The sequence below is a fragment of the Suillus discolor genome, assembly GCF_016758755.1.
Source record: "Suillus discolor strain FC423 chromosome Unknown F5147scaffold_38, whole genome shotgun sequence".
Classification (NCBI taxonomy): Eukaryota; Fungi; Basidiomycota; class Agaricomycetes; order Boletales; family Suillaceae; genus Suillus; species Suillus discolor.
Window position 1 is genome coordinate 130265 of NW_024541285.1, and position 21015 is coordinate 151279.

A 21015-nucleotide genomic window follows, 5' to 3' on the forward strand; every position below is an offset into this window, starting at 1 on the left:
CCTTAGGTTATAAACAACTCAGACGAAGAATCAGATTGGTGTTGAGAAAGTTAGTTTAGGCGTACACGTGACTTACATAAATACCATCCGATTCTTTCATTCCGGCCAGAGAATTGCTCGACTGAAACCATATGCATTACATATGTGAATTACACAAGCCTTGGCACCAGTCTGAAAAGCCAAAACATTCATTGGTTCAATCACATTACGTGTGCAGAACCTCGAAACTTTCGCAATTGAATAGACGGTGATTCCATGTGCAGAGCTTCGAAACTTCTAGCATTGAATAGACGGTGATCCCGTGTGCGATCATCGGAATCCGTCACGGACGGAAGACCCACAAGAACGATGTCAGTAAGTACTAGAAGAGTGATGCTATCAATAAGGACGGTGACGAAGATAATGACTAACTGAGGCCCATAAGGGCAGCCGACAACCTGGGCTCTGATAATCAAATGCTGATCACCTCGCCGACCTCCGTAACGACCAAATCTTCGGTTATGGCGGCTTTGGCCAAGCGTTGATTGACGCCCGCATCGATATCTCCTGTTGCTTGCGCTTTTTGTACAGTTCTTGCATGATATCAGCATTCTCGAAGGAGAACGTTAAGAATATCATGTCATGGTTTATAAACTCGATATATGTATATGAAGTTAAGTCGTAAGAATCAAGACGACAGCTCGGTCCGGACCTTGCCGAAGAACTACGAGCAAGTAGTAGCAACCCCAAAAATGTTCATCCACTTTCAGATAGCTCATTGTCCCGGCAGGTTACCATGATATCATAGTGATATGTGATAGCTGCTTCCATAAGTGGCGACGCTGGCGTTGGAAAGACTGAGTAGTCAAGGCCAGATGTGTGAATGGTGGTTAAATACATCTTCACTAAAGCACCCAAGGCGGGTCTCAGGACTTTGGGCAGGATGTTGTGCGAATCATCGTCTGATGTGAGCCGGGCTCTCCCAATCGGAAGCCAAAGCTTTACGGACCCCCTTTTAAAACCAGCGAAACACGCAACACATACCGAGGAAACATGATATAGCCAGTCGTTTGGTTCTCGATCGGCACTCCAGAGTAGGCGGGCCTATCACGATCATAATATGTAGTATGATCCGGGCACCACGCGCTTCTCGTCATACATAGCGGCCAGAGAACGACACATCTGGATACCATCAGCCTTTGAAATTACTTCCAGTGCCGAACTGAGTGGTCGTTATGAGTAATTTGACTCAATATAAAGAAACATCGGCATGTCAATATACCCCACAAAATGACAAATATTCAAAAAAACCAAGAATGGATTCAGGTCATACATACTAGCTTACATCACTACTAAACATCCTGGAGTGCGCAAATTACTCGTCTGGGTATGTGTTTAAGGAGGAACACGTACATTCTGCTCTGAACATGTCATGATCATTGGTAATTTCAGAGTCTACTTTTGAGCTTCATCTTCTGCTGAGCTGCAGCTTGCCCGCGTTGTAGCATGGGTCGAATATAAGGCTACGTTGACTAAGTAAATGATACCAAATAACGAACAAGGACTTACAGCATAAGCGGGAGTAACTTCATCCTTGTTCATCGGCTCCATCTGCACTCGTTTCCAGAGTGCCTCGTAAACGCGGCCATCGGAGACTCCCAGTGCGCTATGGAACGTAGTCAGTACGTCAACCGTATAGATACAGTTTGCAAGTACCTGTCTAAGATCCGATCCGAGAAGCCGAAAGCATCTGTTAGACCAATGGCATTGGGCATGACTTCAAGACAAAGGGCTTTGACGGCTAAACGGAGATCCTGCGTAGGATCGCCAGCACCCGTATGACGAATCAACCCAACCGAAAGGAGGTCCACGAGCGCACTTTCAGCACTCGTTAGTAAGTACTGTTAAAGCGATGCAATCAGAACGTTTGCGGTGGCGAAGATAGCAACTAACCAGCCTATAAAGGCAGCCGACGACCCTCGCGTCCTCCGAAGGTAAATTGGTGAGATTGTTGATCATCTCACTGACCTGTGCTGCGACAAAAGCCTCTGTTATAGCTCTGGCCAAGCGCTGATTGACGTTCGCATCGACATCTCCACTCGCTGGCGTTTGTGTGAAGTTCTTTACCATAAGAGCAGCACGCCACTCTAAAAGAAGGACAACGCTGTGGACATCGTGCCAAGTTGATGAGGTGACTTGTGGAGGGGCCTCGCTGGTTGTGGACAAGAGACGCAGATAAGCCGATGGAAGGGGAAGCTTGGCAACAGCTGAGGTTGACGAAAGCACAGCTTTGCATAGCTTTGTGGCGGCACGCACTACTTGTCCGTCCAGGACAAAGTTGTCCCCTTCGAACCTGGATACCTCTTCAATGTCAATTAACGCTCAGAAGGTAAAACGCACGTTGCGGAGGGGAGGTATTCAATGTATAATCGCCCTAGCCCAGCAAATGCACTGTACCCATGTCCACCCATAGAACGCCGAGCGGTTTCAATATCAATAATTCCTTGTGTAGTAACAAAGACTTTTAAGCCACACAAGAGAGCATGCATCTCTGGAAGAAGGGAAGTGTCCCGACTTGCAAGCCGCTCTTGCATCTGAGTCAACGCTTTAATCTGGCCATCGCGGAGGTGAGCACTTGGACTAACGGATGAAGAAGTAGAACAAACCGTATACCTCCCGAGCTCAATGAACACAAATGCCCTAGAGAGGATGGGCAACAAGCGGTAGTATGTTGAAGGGTATGTCAAGACTTGGCGTTCGAGTCCCTTTGCATCTAGTTCACCTTGTCTTCGGACAGTCGTGTAACGAATAGCAACTGTTGCAGCTGCGAAAGGGTTACACTTGGGATTACGCTGGATGCTTAGAGCTCTACCTTTGGCTATGGTCCATCCGGCCGTTGGTATCATGCTGGAATGTTATATTGTTAGTGCTGTTGAGCAGAAGTGCAGAGAATTGACGGACGTTGCCCTGATATACATCATCTGGCACACCGCGTCAGTAATATCGATATCAGGGCGAATTGAAGAGAATTACTCCTCCGTAGCTGAGTTTTGCGTGAGGAGGTTGGATATAACTACCCTCTATCGTGACCTCAGCAAACTTCGAGAACATGTTTGTCCTGGGTATCCGTACGTGATCAAATCTCGCGAAGCCTTGGTCTTGTGCAGCCATGCCTGTAGAGAATACATCAAACAGGGCATTAAAATGGCTTCAGATTTCACCTACCTCCCGAGGCCTTTGGACCAATGTCACCAACAGCGATTCCTCGGAGAGGTTTGTGGTCCTCTGCAAAAGCAGTCAGTGCCGCTATAAACAAGGCAACACCCAGGCGAACCTAGTGAGCGCAGCTGCACGAAGAAAAGGTGAGGTCCCATATCCTTCCCATCCGGCAAGATCAATTTTGCTTGAACAATGCCATGAGTTGCAGACTTTCCCAGAGCACCGATCCACCATTTGGTGCTCGTAAGACTGGGAGAGTTTAATTCGAACTCTTGGGTTTCCGGGATATATGTCGAAGTAGTTTCTAGACGAGCTACATTTGTACCGTGACCGAGTTCTGTTTGCAAATAACACCTGAAGCTTCCTAGTGAGTATAGTTCAGGAGAAAATGAGTTGAAGTCAACACACCCTTGAATACCCTTCTCATGCACCAAGTCCCAATAGTTGTCCATCAATGCGGGAGATCCTTGACCGAGGAAAACGGGCTGGAATGCTACAAAAATATATGAGTGAGTGGTCTGCGTGAAGGATATATGTCTGCATACCAGCGTCATGTAGTGCGATTGATACTACTTCCGATAGAAGTGACGAGGCTGTTCTATATTCTTCTTGAGACCAGCCATGCATTCGTTGCAACTCAGTCAGCCTATTTGTGATGGCGGCAGCTCTGATATACTGATCTGTCCGGCCTAGAAAGTCCCTGAGAGAATAAGTCGTACGAAAGACCAGATGACCGGCGCCTACCTGTGCTGTTTGTCAAATAATGGTTCTTGCGCAATAATCTTTTCCAGGCGTTGACGCAGATCCCACGCTTTCTGTCCACCTGAGGGAAGTTAGGGTGTTACAAGAACTAGGATGTCTTGGAGTGTTCACCATATAGATAGTTTTTGACAGTCTGAACGTTGATTGAGGTTTGTGAACGTGCTGCGTTCATATCAACAGCTGTCTGTTGGTTGACATCGACTCTTGGTCTAGGCGCCATCTTCTTTGTGCTGGCAAGGTTAGAGGATGATTGACCAAGACGTTGTACAACAAAGCTATGAGAGCTCGTGATTTTCGAATTACCGGCGCAGTCACGGTACCGTCAACAACAGTTAGTACGGACTTCGGAACCGTGATAACTCGGCACGGATGTATTTTTCCTCTCGATCTAGCAACGACGTGGAGCTGTTCGACGTGGCTCACTCGTACACTTTCCAGCAGAATATTCTTTCCACTCCCCTGAAGTCATTACGCACCGTAATTCCATCAAGATATCGATATAAGTCATCAATGCCGTTCGTGTAGTGTAAACATCAAAGAATCTCTCGTTTGTCTTAACTCGTAAGCATGTTTCCCGCTTTCCTAGCGGCTCCCCGTCCCGACGCCAACCCAACACATTATCACCGACTTCAGGCGAACGTATGAGTGCATCGTCCCTAGGCTATTGCCGCATTAATGCCACAACGTACTGGTGCCCGGCGTAACGCGTCTGTTCGCACGGTCCTCAGTTAGCTTGCCTGTTTGTACCTGCGTGCTCTGTGATCTTGCCAATTATTAGCTACATCGACCATGTCGGCCCTTCCACTCGCTGCGAAATCCTTGGGTTTTTTCGCTCATGTTGCTACTATTGTTCGTGTCAACGATTCAAGAGTCTTGAATTGACCGTATCGCTGCACTGATTATCTGATTCCGTAGCGGGCTCTGCCGTGAGCGGCTAGAAGATGGTCGCTTATTTCGATATTTATGTAAATGCTGCAATAATGGTATAAGTTGCAGTCATAATTTTCGGGAGCACCTTGGTTTTCAACCTTCCAACTCCTTCCAACGGTGTGTGGAATCGCCATCTAGAGGAACTGGTACTCCCTCACACTTACTAAATGATCTACAATTAGCTGATTGTCATTTTTTTATATCACTTTAGACATTTCGTTGAAATGCGTCTTCTCCTCGTCCATTCATTACTCTTTTCCTTCGGCCTCGCTCAGGCAGCTGTCACTGCCTATGGCCCGCATGTCCAGTCACCATTTGGGACTACGACTGCTGCCTCCGCCTCATACACGGGGTCGGCTTCATACGACCGAACGATATTACAACCACCACCCCCACCTAGTCCACCTCCACCCACTCAGTTCGACGTAGACCTGCAGACCGGAGATGTCTCGGGAGTTTCAATTCAACAACAAGGCTCATTCTTTGGTTTCAGTATAGAATTTAGTGTTACGACACAAGTCCGTAAGTATTTTTGTTCACTCGCATTATGTATCCACTGAACATGTCTTGTAGTCGGGCTGAACAGGTAACTAAATTCAGTTACCAATAAGGACTGTAGCATTTACCCTGATTGCCAGTTCTTTCCTCCAAGTCCCGTTTCTCAACCTTATGGCCAACCTGCGACAACGCGGGGGCAGCGTTAGGGTCCGTGTCGGTGGTAATACTCAAGAGACCGCTACCCTAGTGGCCAGTACCCCGGACGGTGCAGCTCTCGAGAAGGACTACGCAGGCATAACCAACCCCGTAAGCGCTTTTTTTCTTTACTCAATTATCCTGAGACTGAACACCCCCAAGACGGCAACGCCGCCCCTTGTCTTCACAACTGAGATCATCAAAATGATGGCCGAGATATCTGCACTCACTAACGTCTATTGGTATATGGGTATGCGATACGTGATAATACTCTTATTGTCACTGACCTTCTTGCGCAGGTGTGCCGTTCAATGACACTCAGCATTGGCGTTTGCAGATAGCTGAAGTCGGAGAGGCGATGCTTGGAAATTATCTGATTGGTCTACAGGTCAGCAAACTCAATGTATAATACGACAGTCTCTGATTGCTTTTGCTTTAGGGTGGCAATGAACCTGATCTTTACTCGAGGCACGGTCATCGACCGGATGTAAGTTTTTTTTTGGCCTGACTCCGTATTCATTATTAACCTTTTTGCAGTCTTACAGCCCTCAGGATTACAAAGACGAATTCGGTCTTCTCATCGACGCGATGAACGCGGACTCTAATATCCCCAACAAAGATCTGCTCATTGGCCCTAACTTGGCTGGCGTGTGGAGCCCAACAGATATCTGGGAAACCGGGTTCGCCACAGACTTCAACCAAAACCTTGCTGCGCTGGGTGTTGAAAGGTGAATAACAGATTATTCGTCGTCGTCTTCTAGCTCACAATCGTGAAGGTACCCCACCGATAATTGTTACGCCCAGTTCGGTATCGGAACTCCACGCTCTGGCCAGGAGATGTTCCCGACCTTCCTGACACACCAAGCTGGAAAGACCATTGTTGCCGAGTTCCCCGGTGCTCCCGCCTATGCGCAATCCGTCGGAAAGCCCTTCATCATGTCTGAAACCAATACAGCATCTTGCGGAGGTTTTCCCGGGTTAAGCGACAGCTTCGGGGCCGCCCTGTGGGGAATTGACTATGCTCTCCAACTAGCATACAGCAATTTCTCGACTGTTCTTTTCCATGTTGGTGGACAGAGCGTATATTACAATGTACGTTCAACTCTAGTCCTGCCGCCATTCAACCTCTAACCATTGTCCTCTACAGCCCTTTACACGTTCGTGTTAATCGTCCTATCTGGATGGTGATTTTTTTTAACTTTATTCCCTAGCGCCTGTGAGAAACCAGTCGACATACCAACAGTGGACCATTGGTATGAGCTACCTTACATCATTTTTCCACTGAATGCCAATCAACTCCCATCGCAGGTCCGGTCTATTACTCGGCTTTGGTAGTCGCAGAAGCACTGGGTTCCTCCAATATCGCACAAGTCCTGGATCTGCAGGCAAATGATGGAAATGACTACACTCCAGGTTACGCGATTTACGAAAATGGCCGGCCAGTCCGTGTTGCACTGACTAATTTCGTCTCGGATCCGTCTGGAGATAGCGATTATACTGCGAGTATTTCAATCGGGGGGACGGTGCCTGCTCAAGTACAAGTCAAGTGAGTGGTTCCCTAATTGTCATGAATTTATTGTTTCCTAACGCTCACTCAGATACCTCCTGGCTCCCTCTGTCTCTGAACTATATAACTTTACGTGGGCTGGACAGGTGTGCACAACGTGAATCTTCCTTGATTACCTAGACTAACTGTTCCCCAGACCTTCGGCGGCCCATTCTCATCAGACGGACGACTTAATGGCACACTCGACATACAGACTATTCCCTGTGACCAGACTAATAACGTATGTCAGGTCAAAGTACCCGCTCCTGGCTTCGCTCTTGTATTCCTCACCAATAATGCGCTGTCTGAGTCCGACCAAACTTCCACGATGACCTTCCCAACCACCGCATATACGAATCTCCATGGTGGACCAACCATCACTATTGACCCCTCGGTTCTGGCTACCTCGAACGGTGAGAAAGGATTCGCCAACGCCCTAGCAGGCACGAGCAAAGGCCGCCAGATGAGCAACGCTCTTGGATTCGCGCAAGCGCTGCCTAGCTTGCTCGGTGTCATTGCTGGTGCTCTTATGATTGGGCGTCTGGCCCTCATGCGATGAACGTTTTTGAATGTTTTCATTCGGGGTTCAGTGGGTCAGGGTCTTTATTCGTTCATTTACCTGCACTTGCATCGGAACTGATTCACATGGGCATATATCCCGGAATTGATCATTGTCACTGCTGTGTATATGACATCCTTTCTTGTCGTATTTTTTGGGCTACTTGGATCTTTGACCTGCGTACATATACTCCTCATACTAATCCCACCTTTGGACCACTTGGATCTCGGGCCTGCATCTATCCCACACACTAATCATACTCACCATCTTTTTGTCCATCACTTGTGTACCATTGCATCTACTATCATGATTGATCAAGGCAATTTGGATCACGAAGTTCAATCAAGTCCCGAAAATTTGTCGCTCACTGGAGACTCGAGTCAGTTGAGGCCACTGCGGTCTTTGTGTAGTCGGAGGTACCATTTCCATGTTCATGTTTTCTGGCGAGCCATCATCGGGTTAAACGTGCGTTGATCGCCTTTCACGGGCCATCACCCTCGTCTTGCAATCAGCTCGTTTACGACCAAGTATACAAGTTGCAAACTGCAATGCATCATCAACCTTGAAAGCGGAGGAATCTTTCGTGTTACCCGGAGCGAGCTCCGGCGGCGCCAGAGTCAAAGTTTGCATGGCGATCGAACAGACTCTGACAGGAAGGTCCATTCTGATATATACTTCAATGCGTAAATAGTAACGTACGCTGTCTGGTCATGATATGGTGAAATGATAGACCGGCATCACCGGCGTGGCGGCCCTCGAACTGGGTGCGCAGCCAGTGCGAATTCATTTCGAATTTTCAGCTTCAGACTCTTCCTCTCATTGCTCAATTCCTCCTTCCTCTCCGCTTTCCTTTGGTTTGTCTGCTTCCCTCGTTCCTCCTGGCAAGTAACGAGCAAGCCAGACGAATGCTTAGTCGATTAGTGCTTGGCTAGCACTTCACCGGCATGACCCGAGTCTATCAAATGCGAGGCATCTCATGTTCCATATCTCTACTCCAAATCATAAAACATGTTAGGCACATAGTCCGTCGACTTACCGACACCGACATTGCAGCAGAGCGAGCAAGGTTCGCTGTCGAAAGGCAAATGCGAGGCAGCATATCGCGAAGCCGCAACAATAAAGGCACTGCATACAAGCTGTCAGCACCAATCAGGACGCGCTGCATGACACGAGTGATGTTTTCCCGGGTAACATCCGCGCCGGGTGATCACGATGGTGGCTTGGGCAACAGGGATCGTAAGTCCCGTACCTATGACTGGTATTGCGGCTTGCCCAGTGCCACCGTGCGAGGCACCTCTGACAAGTCACGTGACAGCGTTGAAACCCTACGTAGATGGCCAAATATAAAATTCAAAATTCACCTAACGTGCTACTTTGAACTTACCCAACAATGGTCAACGCACTATTCTTCCAACTACCGGCAACTAGGCCACACTTCCTGAAGTTCTCGCAGTCACCAACTTTCGTGTCCATCCACACTATGTAATCCGCAAGTGTTGTGTTCTGGGTTCGACACGAATATTGTCGCGCATATTTCCGTCGTTTTCCGGAGATATGGCTAGGACAATTTCAAGTTCTCACTGGGATTTAGGCCTTAGGGCCCAGCTCTATTACAGCACCACGTATGCGTTGACGACTAACTCCCGCGGACAGGAATGCCATTGAACTGTTTCGAGTCAATTCTGCCAATATCGTCATGTATTCGAAATATGACTCTATGCCTTCTTCTGTGGAGTATAAAAGCGTCAGCAATCATGTTGCCGACGACCTCTATACAAGTAAGATTGACTCACTATCAGATTACCCGCCTCTCTAGTGTTTTCATTGTTCTCCTCGGCCTGACGGCCCTTGTCAACGCTGGAGTGCCAGTAGTAAGCCTCGCCTCACCTTAAACCTTTGCCGTATTGTCATACGATGTCTGCAGGCTGCTCGCCAAGCTATTGACCTCGACAAGCGTAACATCATCGGGAGAGACGAGGACTACGAAGTCAAATACTCATGGCAGAAACGAATAGAGTGGGGTCTGCGAAATCATAAACGATTATGGCTGGTGCGAGGTGTTACAAATTTTCGCAGACCGAGTCAGTGATACGATCAGTCGAATTATTTCAAGGACGGTTGGCTTCGTTTACATGCAGGATGTCGACGAGGAATGTGCATGACATGAGGATAAGGTAGACTTAAGGCAGAGTGCGAATGCGGTTTTCCAATGGCAGCTGCACGCTGGCAGGCATGCAGGAGGCGCTGATCAGCGATATTGAGCGCATTGCAAGCACCTGGTACTGGCAGTGCTATCATAATGACAGTATGGCCTGACTTCCCGATGCTATGCGCAACACTGGGATATGACACGACTACAACGTTGTTACTCCGCGCTCCTCCATGGGCCTTCGCGACTATAGTGGCATTTGCTCTTCATTGTCCGTCAACCATTTTTTATCGGAAATCGGATCTCATGGGGATCAGGTACTCTGACAAGAAGCAGAGGCGTTACAAATACTTTGCTGCCTCCATTGGCAATGCACTCGGTACCCTCAGTTGCATTCATCACATCGATCTTTACGATGAACAAGGGGGGACCCGGCCGCCAAAGCTGCGCGCTATATTTCGTTGTAATTAAGCCCCTACTCATGAAGCGTTACTTGTTGCACTCATAGACACACAGGTTCCTGATGGCTCAGCTCGTCGCTGGATATCTGGTGCTCTGGGGGACCTGGGGTGGGTCAACAACACTTTCGCCAGAGAACCTGCGAAGCGAGCCGTTGCTATTGCTTTGATTAACACAATAGGGCAGATAGGCAATATTGTTGGACCGTGTGTAACATTGTCACCGATTTCTCGCTCTTGCTGATTATCCACAACTGCACTTCTCTAATAGGTATGCATGGCCGTCGAAATGGGGCCCAACATGTCGTTATTCCTATGCCGTCGGCATCGCAGCAATTGGGGTTTCCACAACCATGCTCGGTGGGATGCATCTTTATTTGAAGCATCTGAATGAGCAGATTGAGAGGAACGAGAATGCGAAGGGTATTAAAGAGCATCAGGGGGCGGGGCCAGTCGGTTTTAGATATTTGGTGTAGTTGAGGACAGATCGTTTCCGAACGTGCGTTTTTTGCTCTTTGTCTGCTGACGCGCGAGGGGGCCTAACTTAGACATTATTTTTGAAATGTGAAAGTGATTGGATCTAGTACTAGAAGCTGAAGAGCGGATATGGCCGTGCTCATGATGTGCGTTTCACTTCCCTGGCCTGGAGGGATCATTTGTCTGGGAACATAAAAGGGGCTGAACAGTTCCTATGAACAGGGTCGGTAACCACGCACCTCATCGGCTGCAGCCCGAGGGGTGAACAAAATCTCGCGATTACCCGACGATCAATAGCAAGTCGCCGTGACAAATGTGGCAGGGATGATATAGAACACGAAGTCGCGAAGAACGTCGATCGACTATGCATGTTGATCTCTCGTGGATCTTCTGAATACGCCATCCAATACACGGGAAGTTCTAGTATGCATATCCGTTTGGAGGAGCTTGCCACCAGTGGCGGCGTTCGACCTTGGGCAAATCCGCATCGACTCTAGCACACGCAATTCTACACGGAATCCTTATGTATGTTGCATTTAGGTCTCCCCCAACATAATACATAGTACCATGTTTTTTATATAAAAGAAAATCGAAGCAGATCTCATCCCATGGCCAACTTATTGGTGCTGGAGGCTAGTTTTGTGCATAGAAGGCTCACTCTAAAGGTCAGATCGCCACATAAAATTCGTCTAGGAAGAATGCACTTTTCTGCGCGGTAACTCTCCGCTGGACTCAACACGTCGAGTTTCGAAGAAAAAAATAGCAGATGTTGTACTTTCGATGTCAGGATATCGAACTGTCAAAGAATTATTTTTTTATGTTTGAGGGTTGTAGAGTAATAGACGTTGCCCCAAAGATGCGCGAACTCTGGTGGACATCTACTAGTATGGTCTGCATTTTGAAATTTCCGATTGAAAGGCTGCAATTTTTGCCTAGTAGTGGTGCCGTTTGAGCTTACTAAGCGAGACAAACGCGCCCTTCGATTCGCGCCTCTGATTGCGCGTCTTCGTTTTCCCTCTCGCGTTTGCTCGCTGTCATTTTTCTTACCCGCCCACCGCATCCCTTTTTGTGTCTTGGTAGGTTTTGGGCTGAGTCGTGCTTCTGCTTCTGAAAACCTTCCATTTTTTTCTACCTCACACACGTGGGTTTTAGGCTGTGTTTGCCCGCCTGGTCGCATATCTTCGCACTCAAGGTTTCGCGAAGCTTCATCTTTGCACTTGCGTTCAATGTATTCAATTTCATTGTTTCACTCATTGACGCGGCGGTTGTATTTTATCTGCGCATCATCAAAAAACACTGATGCAGACCACGGCCAAAACCCCAACCCCCCAACTGGCGAAAGACCTGTCCTTCGTGCTAGGATTGAGCATATCGTGTCAATCTTAGACCAAGCTTCCTGCTTAACACTCATTAGACGTGCAGTCCCCACGTCATGTCACTATAACTTACCATACCTCGTACCTCAGCATGTCCCATACACCATTTGTTCATCTGTACAACTCGTTTGTCACACTCATCTGTATGTGTCCGTTCAATCTACAAATGCATTCACACTCACTTCGCTACCATGCATTTGTATGATTTCATGCGCGCATAACGCACTAGTAAGCTGAGTGGATTCATGATGTGTGCCCATCTATTGGCGCATACTGAAACTAAGCCAATGGCAAAAGACGATCCCGTTGCGAGTCTACTAGCTAATATATCGTACTAGCGGTGTCATCCAAACCTTGATCTACACCAGACCCGGAAGTCATCATACATCTTCAATGCACGCAGAACGCATTCCACCCGGGCCGTCAGCGGGTTTTTGTAGACTCGTAACCAGTTTTTACTACATCTAGGGTTTCGCGGCATCCCTAAAAAACGAATTGAGATAGGTCGAAACAAGGGTGTTATTCGCTTAGGGTTCGTGCACACAATCGAAAACGTAGAGCGTAAGGATTCCATTGAGAACGAAGGCCGAACAACCTATGGCTGTTATGACTTGAACAAGGACATTTCCAGAGCAGAAGCAAGCGATAAAGAGAGCTGCACCAAAGAAAATCACATGCATCATCAACAGGAACACTTCTGCTAACTCACTTACACACAAACAAACAGCAAGCGGCGACTGCCAGACAAATCGAGGGGAATGCCAACCACAACAACAGGCAGATAATTTGACATCGTGACATGTCCTGCAGCAAGCGTCAGACCATGCAACACCCTAAATAAACAGAGCTCACTTTGAGGTGTTCCATGTCTTTATGAACAGTGCTAGTTTCATAGATGACCACGACCGCAGCTCCCGATATTACACTGAGCAATGCAGCACTAAATGAAATCATGGCGAAGACATAGGAGGCTGCAGTGTCAAAAACCATCAAGCTAGTTACAGGAGAGTTCGTCGTCAGGAGCAAAGCAGCAGTTGCGAGTACCAGCCCAGCCTAAATTCCAATTTTTTAATGTTAGTGATAACGACCAGATCGTATCAAACACACAGTGACGTTTGAGTTCTGGAAACGATTGACCATCACTGAGACATGCTCCTTCCATTCTTCGTTATTTGTGTCTCTCCAGTGTTCGAGGGACATCCGAGAGACTGCAATAACACACATGATTCTGAACGCTGAATTCAGAATGGGATGAGTGGGAAGCGGAAAGTTTTTCGGGACTTGAGAGGCTGAGCTACTATTAGAAGTATCATCAAACATCGTTTCATCGATGGTAGAGCTCATAAGGTGAGTGTTCAAGTTGTGAGGTTGAGATGTTATTGAATGGACGTACAGGATGACCCTTCAATTATACTTATACATGTTCGTGGTTCCAGACTCACTAGCAATGCTTGCAATAATGCATCGGGAAACCGATCTGCAGGATCAGTGGCCATGCTGAGTGCATGAACGCTGAGCGCTGAGCGCTGAGCTTCTACCAATGAGAACCTCGCTTGCCAGTGCTAGTGAGCGCTAAGTCTGCGATATCACCGCTTTCACCGCTTGGCAGCACTTTCCTCCCGTTCCCGCGGTCCCTATCGGGTTTTGCCGTTATTTGATGATCGCTGCAGATGCAGTCACTATAGTCATATATGACAGTCCTATCTGACCGGTACCGGTGACTTTGCAAGCAAGGTGGTAAGCGCTCGAGAAGACTGGCGTCCGTAGGTTCGAGCGCAACTCCTAAGGCCTAAAGATTAACCTATTTGATTCACGAATCAACCAGGCCCGTCTCCCTGTGGGAGTCATATGCGGCAACCTTCCATTCTCGCGATCTTTCTGAACACGAGTTTTGCACGCTGTGCATGTGATATAGTGTTCTGATCTAGTAGGTCGTTTTCTTCTGGTCTGTGTGAATGGTACATTGTGCATAAACGTTGTGATAATATATAGTCTTATAGGTGCCCTCTTCTGGATGCCAGCTTTCAAAGCAGCTCTAGTCATTCCCGCCATGACGACGTCTATTCCTGTAAACTCCTCCCCTCAAGTCCTTGAAAACGGCTATCAAGCTCCCAATAATCCTATCCTGAGGCTAGCGTTCAAAACCTTGTGTGTTATTGCGGTCTCTCGGGAGTCTCTCGATCATTGGAAAAATACAGGGAACAAAGAATGGAAGGACCATGTCTCAATAATGGTCAATCGATTTGAGAACACAAATATCACTGTATGTTTGATATGATCCGATTTTTATGGCTAGCGTTCAATAACTGGACTTCAGGCCGGACTCGTACTCGCAACTACTACTCTATTCCTGTCGTCTGTGCCTCCTATCAAACATTTGATGGCTTATAACTCCTCAATCTCGTACATCTTCGCCATGGTTTCATTTGGTGCCGCATTGCTCAGCGTGATATCCGGATCTGCTGTGCTTGTTATCTATGAAACTAGCACCGCTCACAAAGACATGGACACCCTCAAAGTGAGTCTGTTTGTCTGGATTGGCTCACAATCTGACACACGGCACAGCGCATGCCACGACACCAAGTCATCGCGCTGCTGCTATGGTTGGCATACCCCTCAGTCTGTCTGTCAATCTCTACTTGCTTTTTGTTTGTGTGTGAGTAAGGCACTAGATGTTATTTAGATCTGCTGACGAGTATGGCGTTTGCTTTGGTGCAGCTATCTTTATCGCCTGCTTCTGGTCTGACAATAGTGTTATCAACGTCATAACCGTCTTGGCTTGTTTGGCCTTCCTTTCAAACGCAGGCCTTACTCTCTACGTTTTCAGCGTTGTAGGCGAAAAGTAACCTGGTAGCACTCTTGTTGGATTCACCAGTCTAATTATACCTTACAGGCGGGTCGAAGATCAAAAAAACCTCACCGACACAAGTTTCTGACAGGCATCACGCTAGTATAGGTGCTGCATGTCTTCGGCTCTGACAGGGATGACTGGGCGTGATAATTGTTATAGACCACTCAGGGTTTGGATTCAGATGCTTCGGGTTGTACGTATCGGTCCGTGGAGTAGCAGCATCGCATTCTCGAAGAACTTGCCATGTCTCCTTAGCCTAGTATCTGAGTCCATCTAATGTATAGATATGCCACACCACCTCCTGATCGCCCATGCGAACTGTCCACACAGCAAAGTACGTTGGCCCATCATGAAAAACCTCCCCTGCTAATTTCATCTAATTGTGAAGAAGTCAGACGGATGCTTAGTCGATCAGTGCTTGACCTTCCATTCTCGACTGTAAAAATAAATGGGTGAATGGTGCAACTAATTCTGGAAGGAATACCACCTTCGTCTTCAATCTGTAGCTCTCCTCATCCCTTCTGCCGATACACGTCCACTGAAGAGGAGCGTATTTCATTGATGGAAATGTGTAACATGGTCAGACCCCCGCCGCGTATAACCGTTACACCAAAAGGTGAAATACTGAAAGCTTATATTTCAGTATTAGCGACGGTATATGTACTGATTATGAGAACTCAGGTAAGCCAGCGTGCTTACAAAATGGCTGTATGTCTCCTTCCCTCCTACAACTCTAGCCCATCTTGCACTCTTCTAGACCACCGGCACCCCATCATCACCACGCTCCTCCACCTACAAGCTGTGCTTTCCCTCCCGCTTCAACATGTACTCTGGGAGCGAGGGCCGTGAGGTCACGAATTTGATTATGCTGCCAGTTTTTTTTGAGTATTGCAGGTTGTGTGGGGCTTGTGGATGTACGTTGGGCGGGGATGCGTCGATCGGTCATTCTAGTTATAGTTCCGATGTCACGTCGTAAGTCAGAATGTAAAGAGGTAGAAATGATAACGATCAAGTTATGATGCATGATGCGTGAATTTTCACAAAAGCTGGGATGGAAAATGCCAAAGCCATTTTCTACACGGTGAAACTGTGAATAGCCTTGTAGCTCAAACATCACTGAAATCGGTCGAGATAGCCCAACGAGGTATACCCCTTCCATCTCTTATCGGTTGCAATGATTCAATGTTCCAAGTTCAACATATGTGCCATCCGCAAGTGTCGTGTTCTGGGTGCCCTATAATTACCTATTTAATCATAAATAAAGTGTATATAAGCACCGGCATGTTGTCTACCACGTCATGCTGTGTCGTTGATTTCTCTTGCGGCTCTATCCGTTTTCTGTGTTGTGCGTGGTGTTGTTGTGTTTCTGCCTCTTTCCTTCAACTTACCACTATGGCAACCTCCGCTTCATTTCACGGTGTTGTTGGTCTTCAGAACGGAAGCAGATATCAGATTGACAAAAAGAATTACTGGCGTCATGACGCTTTTATCGCGACTCCAGAACTGGGAGATGTTCGAATCAACGTGTTCACGTTTGGTGCGTCTGCGGAAGACGGAATCTATCTATTGGATGCACGGACCACTAGTGACTCTGATCCTATCATTGACGACGAAGGTTAATCTGCGCACTTTACTAATGATGTGCGTAAATTTTCTGCCTCCTTTGAAAAAGGACTGGTCAGAAATGCGCGCATGCGCGTGACCGCACTCCACCGTCAATTCGTCGAAGTCTAACTTTTCAATATACACTGAAAGCCGCTGCATCCCACGCATCAACTTTTTCCTCCACGCCGTTCTTTGTGGACAGTAAGCCGAAGTTAATTTCCGCTGCGGGCTGCGTACGTGACCACATTCAATGGTTGCCAAGGACTGACACTGGCGCGTACAGTACTGGACCTGCGGACCGATCCGTTTACTCGGGGCCAATTATATACGGCGTTGTCCAAGGTGAGAATGCGAAGAGATATGCTGTGTTTGTTTACAGATACGAACGAAGAACAGGACTGTGCGAATATCGTGTTTCCTCACTCGCTGCTGTAAATACAATTTGCCGTCGAAGAGCAGACCGAAGGCGTGTCCTTGTATCCAGTATGATAGGCGTCGAGTCATGTCGCCGATGTCGCGATGTGAGTGATCGCTGATGTATATCATGCTCTGCTGCAGGCTGATGTTCTATTCCGCAGCCATATCAAGCTGACGACTTCAGCTGGGCCATTACAGTGCCTGTTTTGGGCTGCGCGTCTTGCTGGACATCTGTGCATATTCATTTGGTGGTCGTGTGACCATATACTCCTGACGAAAGCCCGTGGATTTGTGAGATGAAATTTATATTCTAACAACTGTTTTTCACGGGAAGCTCCTGGGATAAAATGGATATATATATGTATGTGCATGATACGTCGGAACGGACTTCTCATTGCATCTGAGATACACTTACATCTATATAAGTTATGCCATCCTAGGCTATCATCCTGCTTCACCTAACACTCATGTTGCGACAAGTCGTTTTAGTAACTGGTTGTTCAAAAGGTGGGATTGGCTTCCATTTGTAAGTCTATTGTCTTAAACTCTTCAATGATCTTGCTACTTCAGGTTCAAACTTATGATAACCGTGACAGATGCAAGCGTTTTGCGGAGCGGGGATGCATTGTGTATGCAACGTCTCGTAGGCTGGAGACGATGGACGGCTTCAAACATTCAGTGGAAAAACGTGCCATGGATGTAACCAGCGATGACGATGTGAAACTCGTCGTACAGTCCATCCTAGAAGAGCAAGGAAAAATCGACATCGTTGTGAATAATGCTGGTATTTTGGCCATTGGTTCGTTCAAACCTTTCAAGCCACAGTGAAACGGTTGTCATGTTCGTTTTCCCTCAGGACCGTTGCTTGATGTATCCTTGGATCAGGCTAGAAAAGCGTTTGAGATCGATACGTTCTCGATCTTGCGGGTTGCACAGGCAGTCGCACCCTCTATGGTGGAACGCAAGCAAGGGCTTATCGTCAATATTGGATCAATCTCAGGAAATATGTGAGCACAGTGCAATGGTGCCATCTTTCAACTGACCCCGTCTTATTAGCCCTACTCCATGGAACGGAATATACTGCGCAGCAAAGGCGGCAGCTCACGCGCTCAGCGATACTCTGACCATGGAATGCAAGCCCTTCGGTGTTAAAGTGATTCTAGTCGCACCAGGCTGCATCAAGTCAAACATCAGTGCCAACCAAGCAGCCACACTTAAATTATCCCCCACATCCATCTACAAGCCTTACTTCGATCGGGTATACGAACGCTTGCATATCAGTCAAGCCAAAGAGTCCATGCCTACTGATGAATTTGCACGACGTGTGGTTGCGAAGGTGCTGAGTCCCAACCCTCCAACTTATATGTCACTTGGGGCCAACTCGCGTATTTTCGCATTCTTCCACTGCCTCCCTCGCTGGCTTGTCTTCTGGATTCTGAGATGGAAGCTAGTGTGGAGAAAGACCTGAACTATCTGCGTAGCCACCACCTGCCATGGACGGAACAATGGGTGGTCGCGGAAGATCCAGGTTGCTGGCAACTGATGGGTCGTGAGCCAGATTTTGAGCCAGGTCCGGAATATTGTGCGTGAGTTAAGCAGTGAAGATGTTGTAGATTTTGATGGTCGTTGAGGGTCGTTGGCGGGAGATTAATCTTATTGTAAGGCTTGACGAGGAGGTGCTTGCGTTCATGGAGAAGTAGAGTTGATGGCGAGTAGTGTGTATATTGCGTGCTGTTTAAATTATTGACTTGAATATATGCTCGTACTGAGCAGCAATCGACGATGTTCAGCGAATCTTCTTAGAAGATATACCCTACTATACGCGTTGGCTTATGAAGCACGTTGGATGTGTAAGTCTGCTACATCTTGTAGAGACAAGGCTGCGAGTTCAAACGCCGTGAGAGAGGGTGACAATTCTCTGCCTACTACTACATAAAGTTGTAGTTTTATATGTATCGAAGACGTAAGAGGGGAAGTGGCACCATCAAGGAATAAGGTACGAATCCATCGCCGGGGGAATATTCCCACTCTATGACGCAGCGAGGCACGAGCGTAGTCTTAGAGTTCCGTCTTTGGAAGAGCGGAAGAAGCCGGCGCTTCTTCTTTCCGCTCTTCCACCAGTAAGAACATCGACGAGCATATCGTCGAGCTCTTTTCTTTTCTTCCGCTACCCGTATTCCGTCCCTTTCTAGCAGTATTACCCTCTACCCTAATAAAGAACTCCTCTCATTTCGACATGGCGTGTATCGCATCAGACCCAGCATTAGATATTGAACCAGATTTCACATCCATCACTTTTGAGGGAATCAGAAACTGAATCATCGGAAACTCACAACTGACCCACGAAGAAGCAGCCAATGAACTGGCCACCGGCTGGAACCAGGACCGTGACATCCGCGTTGCAGCCTGGATGGTGCAATCCAATGAAGAGACACGGCTGGCAAATGAAGCAGCTCAAGCAGAACGTGCACGTGTAGAACAGGAGAAGCTTGCCCTTGAGCAAGAGGCCGAGAAGGAGTGCCGGGAAACAGAGAAGAAGAAGCCAAAGATCAACAATTTAAAGGCAGGCATCTCTGTTGGCAACTCCCTTACTCACCGCCCCTCCCAGTATGCCATCCATAAACTCAAGTCCTTCGAGTACGTGGAGCTCTGGTATTTTAGCCCAGACAGATGCAAAGAGGCAGCCGACGAGGCGAAATGCTCAGCTGACAACACCTTCGGCTTCACGAAAGTTGATGACTTCGTCACGCTGAAACTGGTTGCTTCATTCAGACCCTCCCGAAAAGTCATCCAAGACCACAGCTTGGAATGGCGACAATTCGACATCGCAAAGAATAGCTTCCTCCTCCAGATCAACAGGCTTGGATGGCCTGAAAAGCACCAACGCGCCATCACGATGTTTTTCATGAACATAGTTTCTCATCCACAACACGCTGAACCTTTTGGTGAGCGAGTGTTATTGCTATACGCTGCCCGCGTGCAAAGAGACTGGGACGACACCCTCACCCTTGATAATGCGTTCGACATCAGTATTTTCAACTTGACACTTTTGAAGAACCTTGCCGAAGAGGTCTGGAACAAAGTCCGCCTTGATAGTCTGACGGAGGTTTGTCATTTCATCTCGACCCACAACAGACACACGCTAATCTTTCGTTTCTTATCGCGTTCCTACATGCTCATTGCTACCACCCCATAACCCACTACCATCCATGCTTCCACGACACCATCCGCTACCACCTGCTACCACCTGCTGCTGCTGCCATCCCGCTTAAACACTCGCTGCCTGTCGCCCTTTCCTCCCCGCTTTCACGTGTTTCCCAAAACCCAGCTCCAGCTAGCCATGATGATGCACAGCGATAGACGTGATTCTCAGACTCCGTCTCAATGTAACCAAGCCCGGTCATCCACCCGCAACACTCGCTCTCGCTCGCGCTCTCCTGCACGAAATTCGTCAGGACAGCCTCCTCCGCGAGCACCGTCACCCAGCCGCAAACGTCCTCGCCAAGAGCCCGAACGTTCCACCCTTGAGAAGACTCCTTTTCAGAACAGCGCAGCATCACCCGGCCTCCATGCCTGCGCTGTATGCCTCGGCCGCTTCGCGCACAACGTCCACAAGTGCAAAAGCGAATTCTTATGGGACGGGAAAACTCCCACATCCTGTCGAAGGAATGGTGAAGGTCGTCTCGTCAACACCCAAGGACTACAGCTGTGTTACGACTGGCAATGCCCCAACGGATGCACCAGCACCAGCAAGGACCACATCCACGAGTGCTCCGGGTGCGGCATCGCAGATCACGGAGCTCAGAAGTGTCCTCGAGGCCAGGAAGCATAATGCCCTCACACCCTATCATGCCACTACCTGGTCCCATCTTCTCAATAAGTCTGGTCTTATATGTATATATCTGCACATACCTCAATCATTACAATTCGGCTTCAAAGGCAGCATCCCCCATATTACCTACACGTACACTCCTCCTAATAGCCCCTCCGTTAT

The 21015-nt window shown here is 47.9% G+C and overlaps 8 protein-coding genes across 8 annotated transcripts; 6 read left to right on the forward strand and 2 right to left on the reverse strand.

Annotated features, from left to right (window-relative positions):
• Positions 1-1208: 1208 nt before the first annotated feature.
• F5147DRAFT_702493 (peroxisomal oxidase) lies at positions 1209-4296 on the reverse strand. The gene is made up of 15 exons (XM_041437792.1): positions 4072-4296; positions 3943-4021; positions 3744-3898; positions 3607-3691; positions 3314-3552; positions 3205-3264; positions 3013-3152; positions 2941-2960; positions 2852-2886; positions 2646-2803; positions 2380-2591; positions 1933-2332; positions 1696-1880; positions 1549-1645; positions 1209-1502 (listed from the first exon to the last, which is right to left on the reverse strand). The coding sequence occupies exons 1-15, from the start codon at positions 4178-4180 to the stop codon at positions 1428-1430; spliced, it is 2049 nt and encodes a 682-aa protein (XP_041291217.1). The 5' UTR covers positions 4181-4296; the 3' UTR covers positions 1209-1427.
• Positions 4297-4918: 622 nt separating this feature from the next.
• On the forward strand, positions 4919-8055 carry F5147DRAFT_241281 (glycoside hydrolase family 79 protein). The gene is made up of 14 exons (XM_041428793.1): positions 4919-5036; positions 5102-5412; positions 5464-5476; positions 5529-5694; positions 5746-5833; positions 5883-5971; positions 6023-6070; positions 6121-6311; positions 6360-6675; positions 6731-6740; positions 6795-6836; positions 6892-7129; positions 7182-7236; positions 7287-8055. Exons 2-14 carry the CDS (start codon positions 5115-5117, stop codon positions 7686-7688), a joined length of 1956 nt encoding a protein of 651 aa, XP_041291218.1. The 5' UTR covers positions 4919-5036; positions 5102-5114; the 3' UTR covers positions 7689-8055.
• A 1001-nt stretch (positions 8056-9056) lies between these two features.
• On the forward strand, positions 9057-10225 carry F5147DRAFT_638009 (uncharacterized protein). The gene is made up of 3 exons (XM_041432959.1): positions 9057-9559; positions 9613-9738; positions 9787-10225. The coding sequence occupies exons 1-3, from the start codon at positions 9344-9346 to the stop codon at positions 9853-9855; spliced, it is 411 nt and encodes a 136-aa protein (XP_041291219.1). The 5' UTR covers positions 9057-9343; the 3' UTR covers positions 9856-10225.
• On the forward strand, positions 9883-10835 carry F5147DRAFT_241316 (uncharacterized protein). The gene is made up of 4 exons (XM_041428794.1): positions 9883-10108; positions 10155-10300; positions 10354-10502; positions 10567-10835. Exons 1-4 carry the CDS (start codon positions 9988-9990, stop codon positions 10769-10771), a joined length of 621 nt encoding a protein of 206 aa, XP_041291220.1. The 5' UTR covers positions 9883-9987; the 3' UTR covers positions 10772-10835.
• A 1840-nt stretch (positions 10836-12675) lies between these two features.
• On the reverse strand, positions 12676-13492 carry F5147DRAFT_775234 (uncharacterized protein; the record flags this gene model as incomplete). Its single annotated transcript, XM_041441686.1, has 4 exons — positions 12676-12803; positions 12862-12952; positions 13001-13201; positions 13256-13492. 4 exons carry the CDS (start codon positions 13490-13492, stop codon positions 12676-12678), a joined length of 657 nt encoding a protein of 218 aa, XP_041291221.1.
• A 502-nt stretch (positions 13493-13994) lies between these two features.
• F5147DRAFT_702514 (uncharacterized protein) lies at positions 13995-15340 on the forward strand. Its single transcript, XM_041437793.1, is given in 8 exon segments — positions 13995-14089; positions 14115-14126; positions 14140-14411; positions 14466-14666; positions 14714-14804; positions 14867-14990; positions 15042-15240; positions 15284-15340. The coding sequence occupies 5 exon segments, from the start codon at positions 14199-14201 to the stop codon at positions 15082-15084; spliced, it is 672 nt and encodes a 223-aa protein (XP_041291222.1). The 5' UTR covers positions 13995-14089; positions 14115-14126; positions 14140-14198; the 3' UTR covers positions 15085-15240; positions 15284-15340.
• A 1051-nt stretch (positions 15341-16391) lies between these two features.
• Positions 16392-17212, forward strand: F5147DRAFT_838078 (uncharacterized protein; the record flags this gene model as incomplete). Its single annotated transcript, XM_041444123.1, has 5 exons — positions 16392-16614; positions 16672-16837; positions 16888-16946; positions 17001-17125; positions 17183-17212. The coding sequence occupies 2 exons, from the start codon at positions 16392-16394 to the stop codon at positions 16731-16733; spliced, it is 285 nt and encodes a 94-aa protein (XP_041291223.1). The 3' UTR covers positions 16734-16837; positions 16888-16946; positions 17001-17125; positions 17183-17212.
• Positions 17213-17488: 276 nt separating this feature from the next.
• Positions 17489-18489, forward strand: F5147DRAFT_579494 (uncharacterized protein; the record flags this gene model as incomplete). Its single annotated transcript, XM_041431488.1, has 4 exons — positions 17489-17547; positions 17618-17820; positions 17878-18028; positions 18078-18489. The coding sequence occupies 4 exons, from the start codon at positions 17489-17491 to the stop codon at positions 18487-18489; spliced, it is 825 nt and encodes a 274-aa protein (XP_041291224.1).
• Between the last annotated feature and the right edge of the window lie 2526 nt (positions 18490-21015).

Excerpts from the sequence above, each read along its gene's own strand:
- F5147DRAFT_638009 (XM_041432959.1), top strand. The coding sequence starts at position 9,344 with ATGCCATTGAACTGTTTCGAGTCAATTCTGCCAATATCGTCATGTATT. Across the intron at positions 9,560-9,612 it reads TCAACGCTGGAGTGCCAGTA|GCTGCTCGCCAAGCTATTGA; the intron begins GTAAGCCTCGCC and ends CGATGTCTGCAG. Across the intron at positions 9,739-9,786 it reads ATCATAAACGATTATGGCTG|TCGAATTATTTCAAGGACGG; the intron begins GTGCGAGGTGTT and ends TGATACGATCAG.
- F5147DRAFT_241281 (XM_041428793.1), top strand. The coding sequence starts at position 5,115 with ATGCGTCTTCTCCTCGTCCATTCATTACTCTTTTCCTTCGGCCTCGCT. Across the intron at positions 5,834-5,882 it reads TAACGTCTATTGGTATATGG|GTGTGCCGTTCAATGACACT; the intron begins GTATGCGATACG and ends CTTCTTGCGCAG. Across the intron at positions 6,837-6,891 it reads ATACCAACAGTGGACCATTG|GTCCGGTCTATTACTCGGCT; the intron begins GTATGAGCTACC and ends CTCCCATCGCAG.
- F5147DRAFT_702514 (XM_041437793.1), top strand. The coding sequence starts at position 14,199 with ATGACGACGTCTATTCCTGTAAACTCCTCCCCTCAAGTCCTTGAAAAC. Across the intron at positions 14,805-14,866 it reads TACTTGCTTTTTGTTTGTGT|CTATCTTTATCGCCTGCTTC; the intron begins GTGAGTAAGGCA and ends GCTTTGGTGCAG. Across the intron at positions 14,991-15,041 it reads TTCAGCGTTGTAGGCGAAAA|GCGGGTCGAAGATCAAAAAA; the intron begins GTAACCTGGTAG and ends TATACCTTACAG.
- F5147DRAFT_241316 (XM_041428794.1), top strand. The coding sequence starts at position 9,988 with ATGACAGTATGGCCTGACTTCCCGATGCTATGCGCAACACTGGGATAT. Across the intron at positions 10,301-10,353 it reads GCTGCGCGCTATATTTCGTT|GTTCCTGATGGCTCAGCTCG; the intron begins GTAATTAAGCCC and ends ATAGACACACAG. Across the intron at positions 10,503-10,566 it reads ATAGGCAATATTGTTGGACC|GTATGCATGGCCGTCGAAAT; the intron begins GTGTGTAACATT and ends CTTCTCTAATAG.
- F5147DRAFT_702493 (XM_041437792.1), bottom strand. The coding sequence starts at position 4,180 with ATGGCGCCTAGACCAAGAGTCGATGTCAACCAACAGACAGCTGTTGAT. Across the intron at positions 3,553-3,606 it reads CATGAGAAGGGTATTCAAGG|GTGTTATTTGCAAACAGAAC; the intron begins GTGTGTTGACTT and ends AGGAAGCTTCAG. Across the intron at positions 3,265-3,313 it reads CGTGCAGCTGCGCTCACTAG|AGGACCACAAACCTCTCCGA; the intron begins GTTCGCCTGGGT and ends CTGCTTTTGCAG.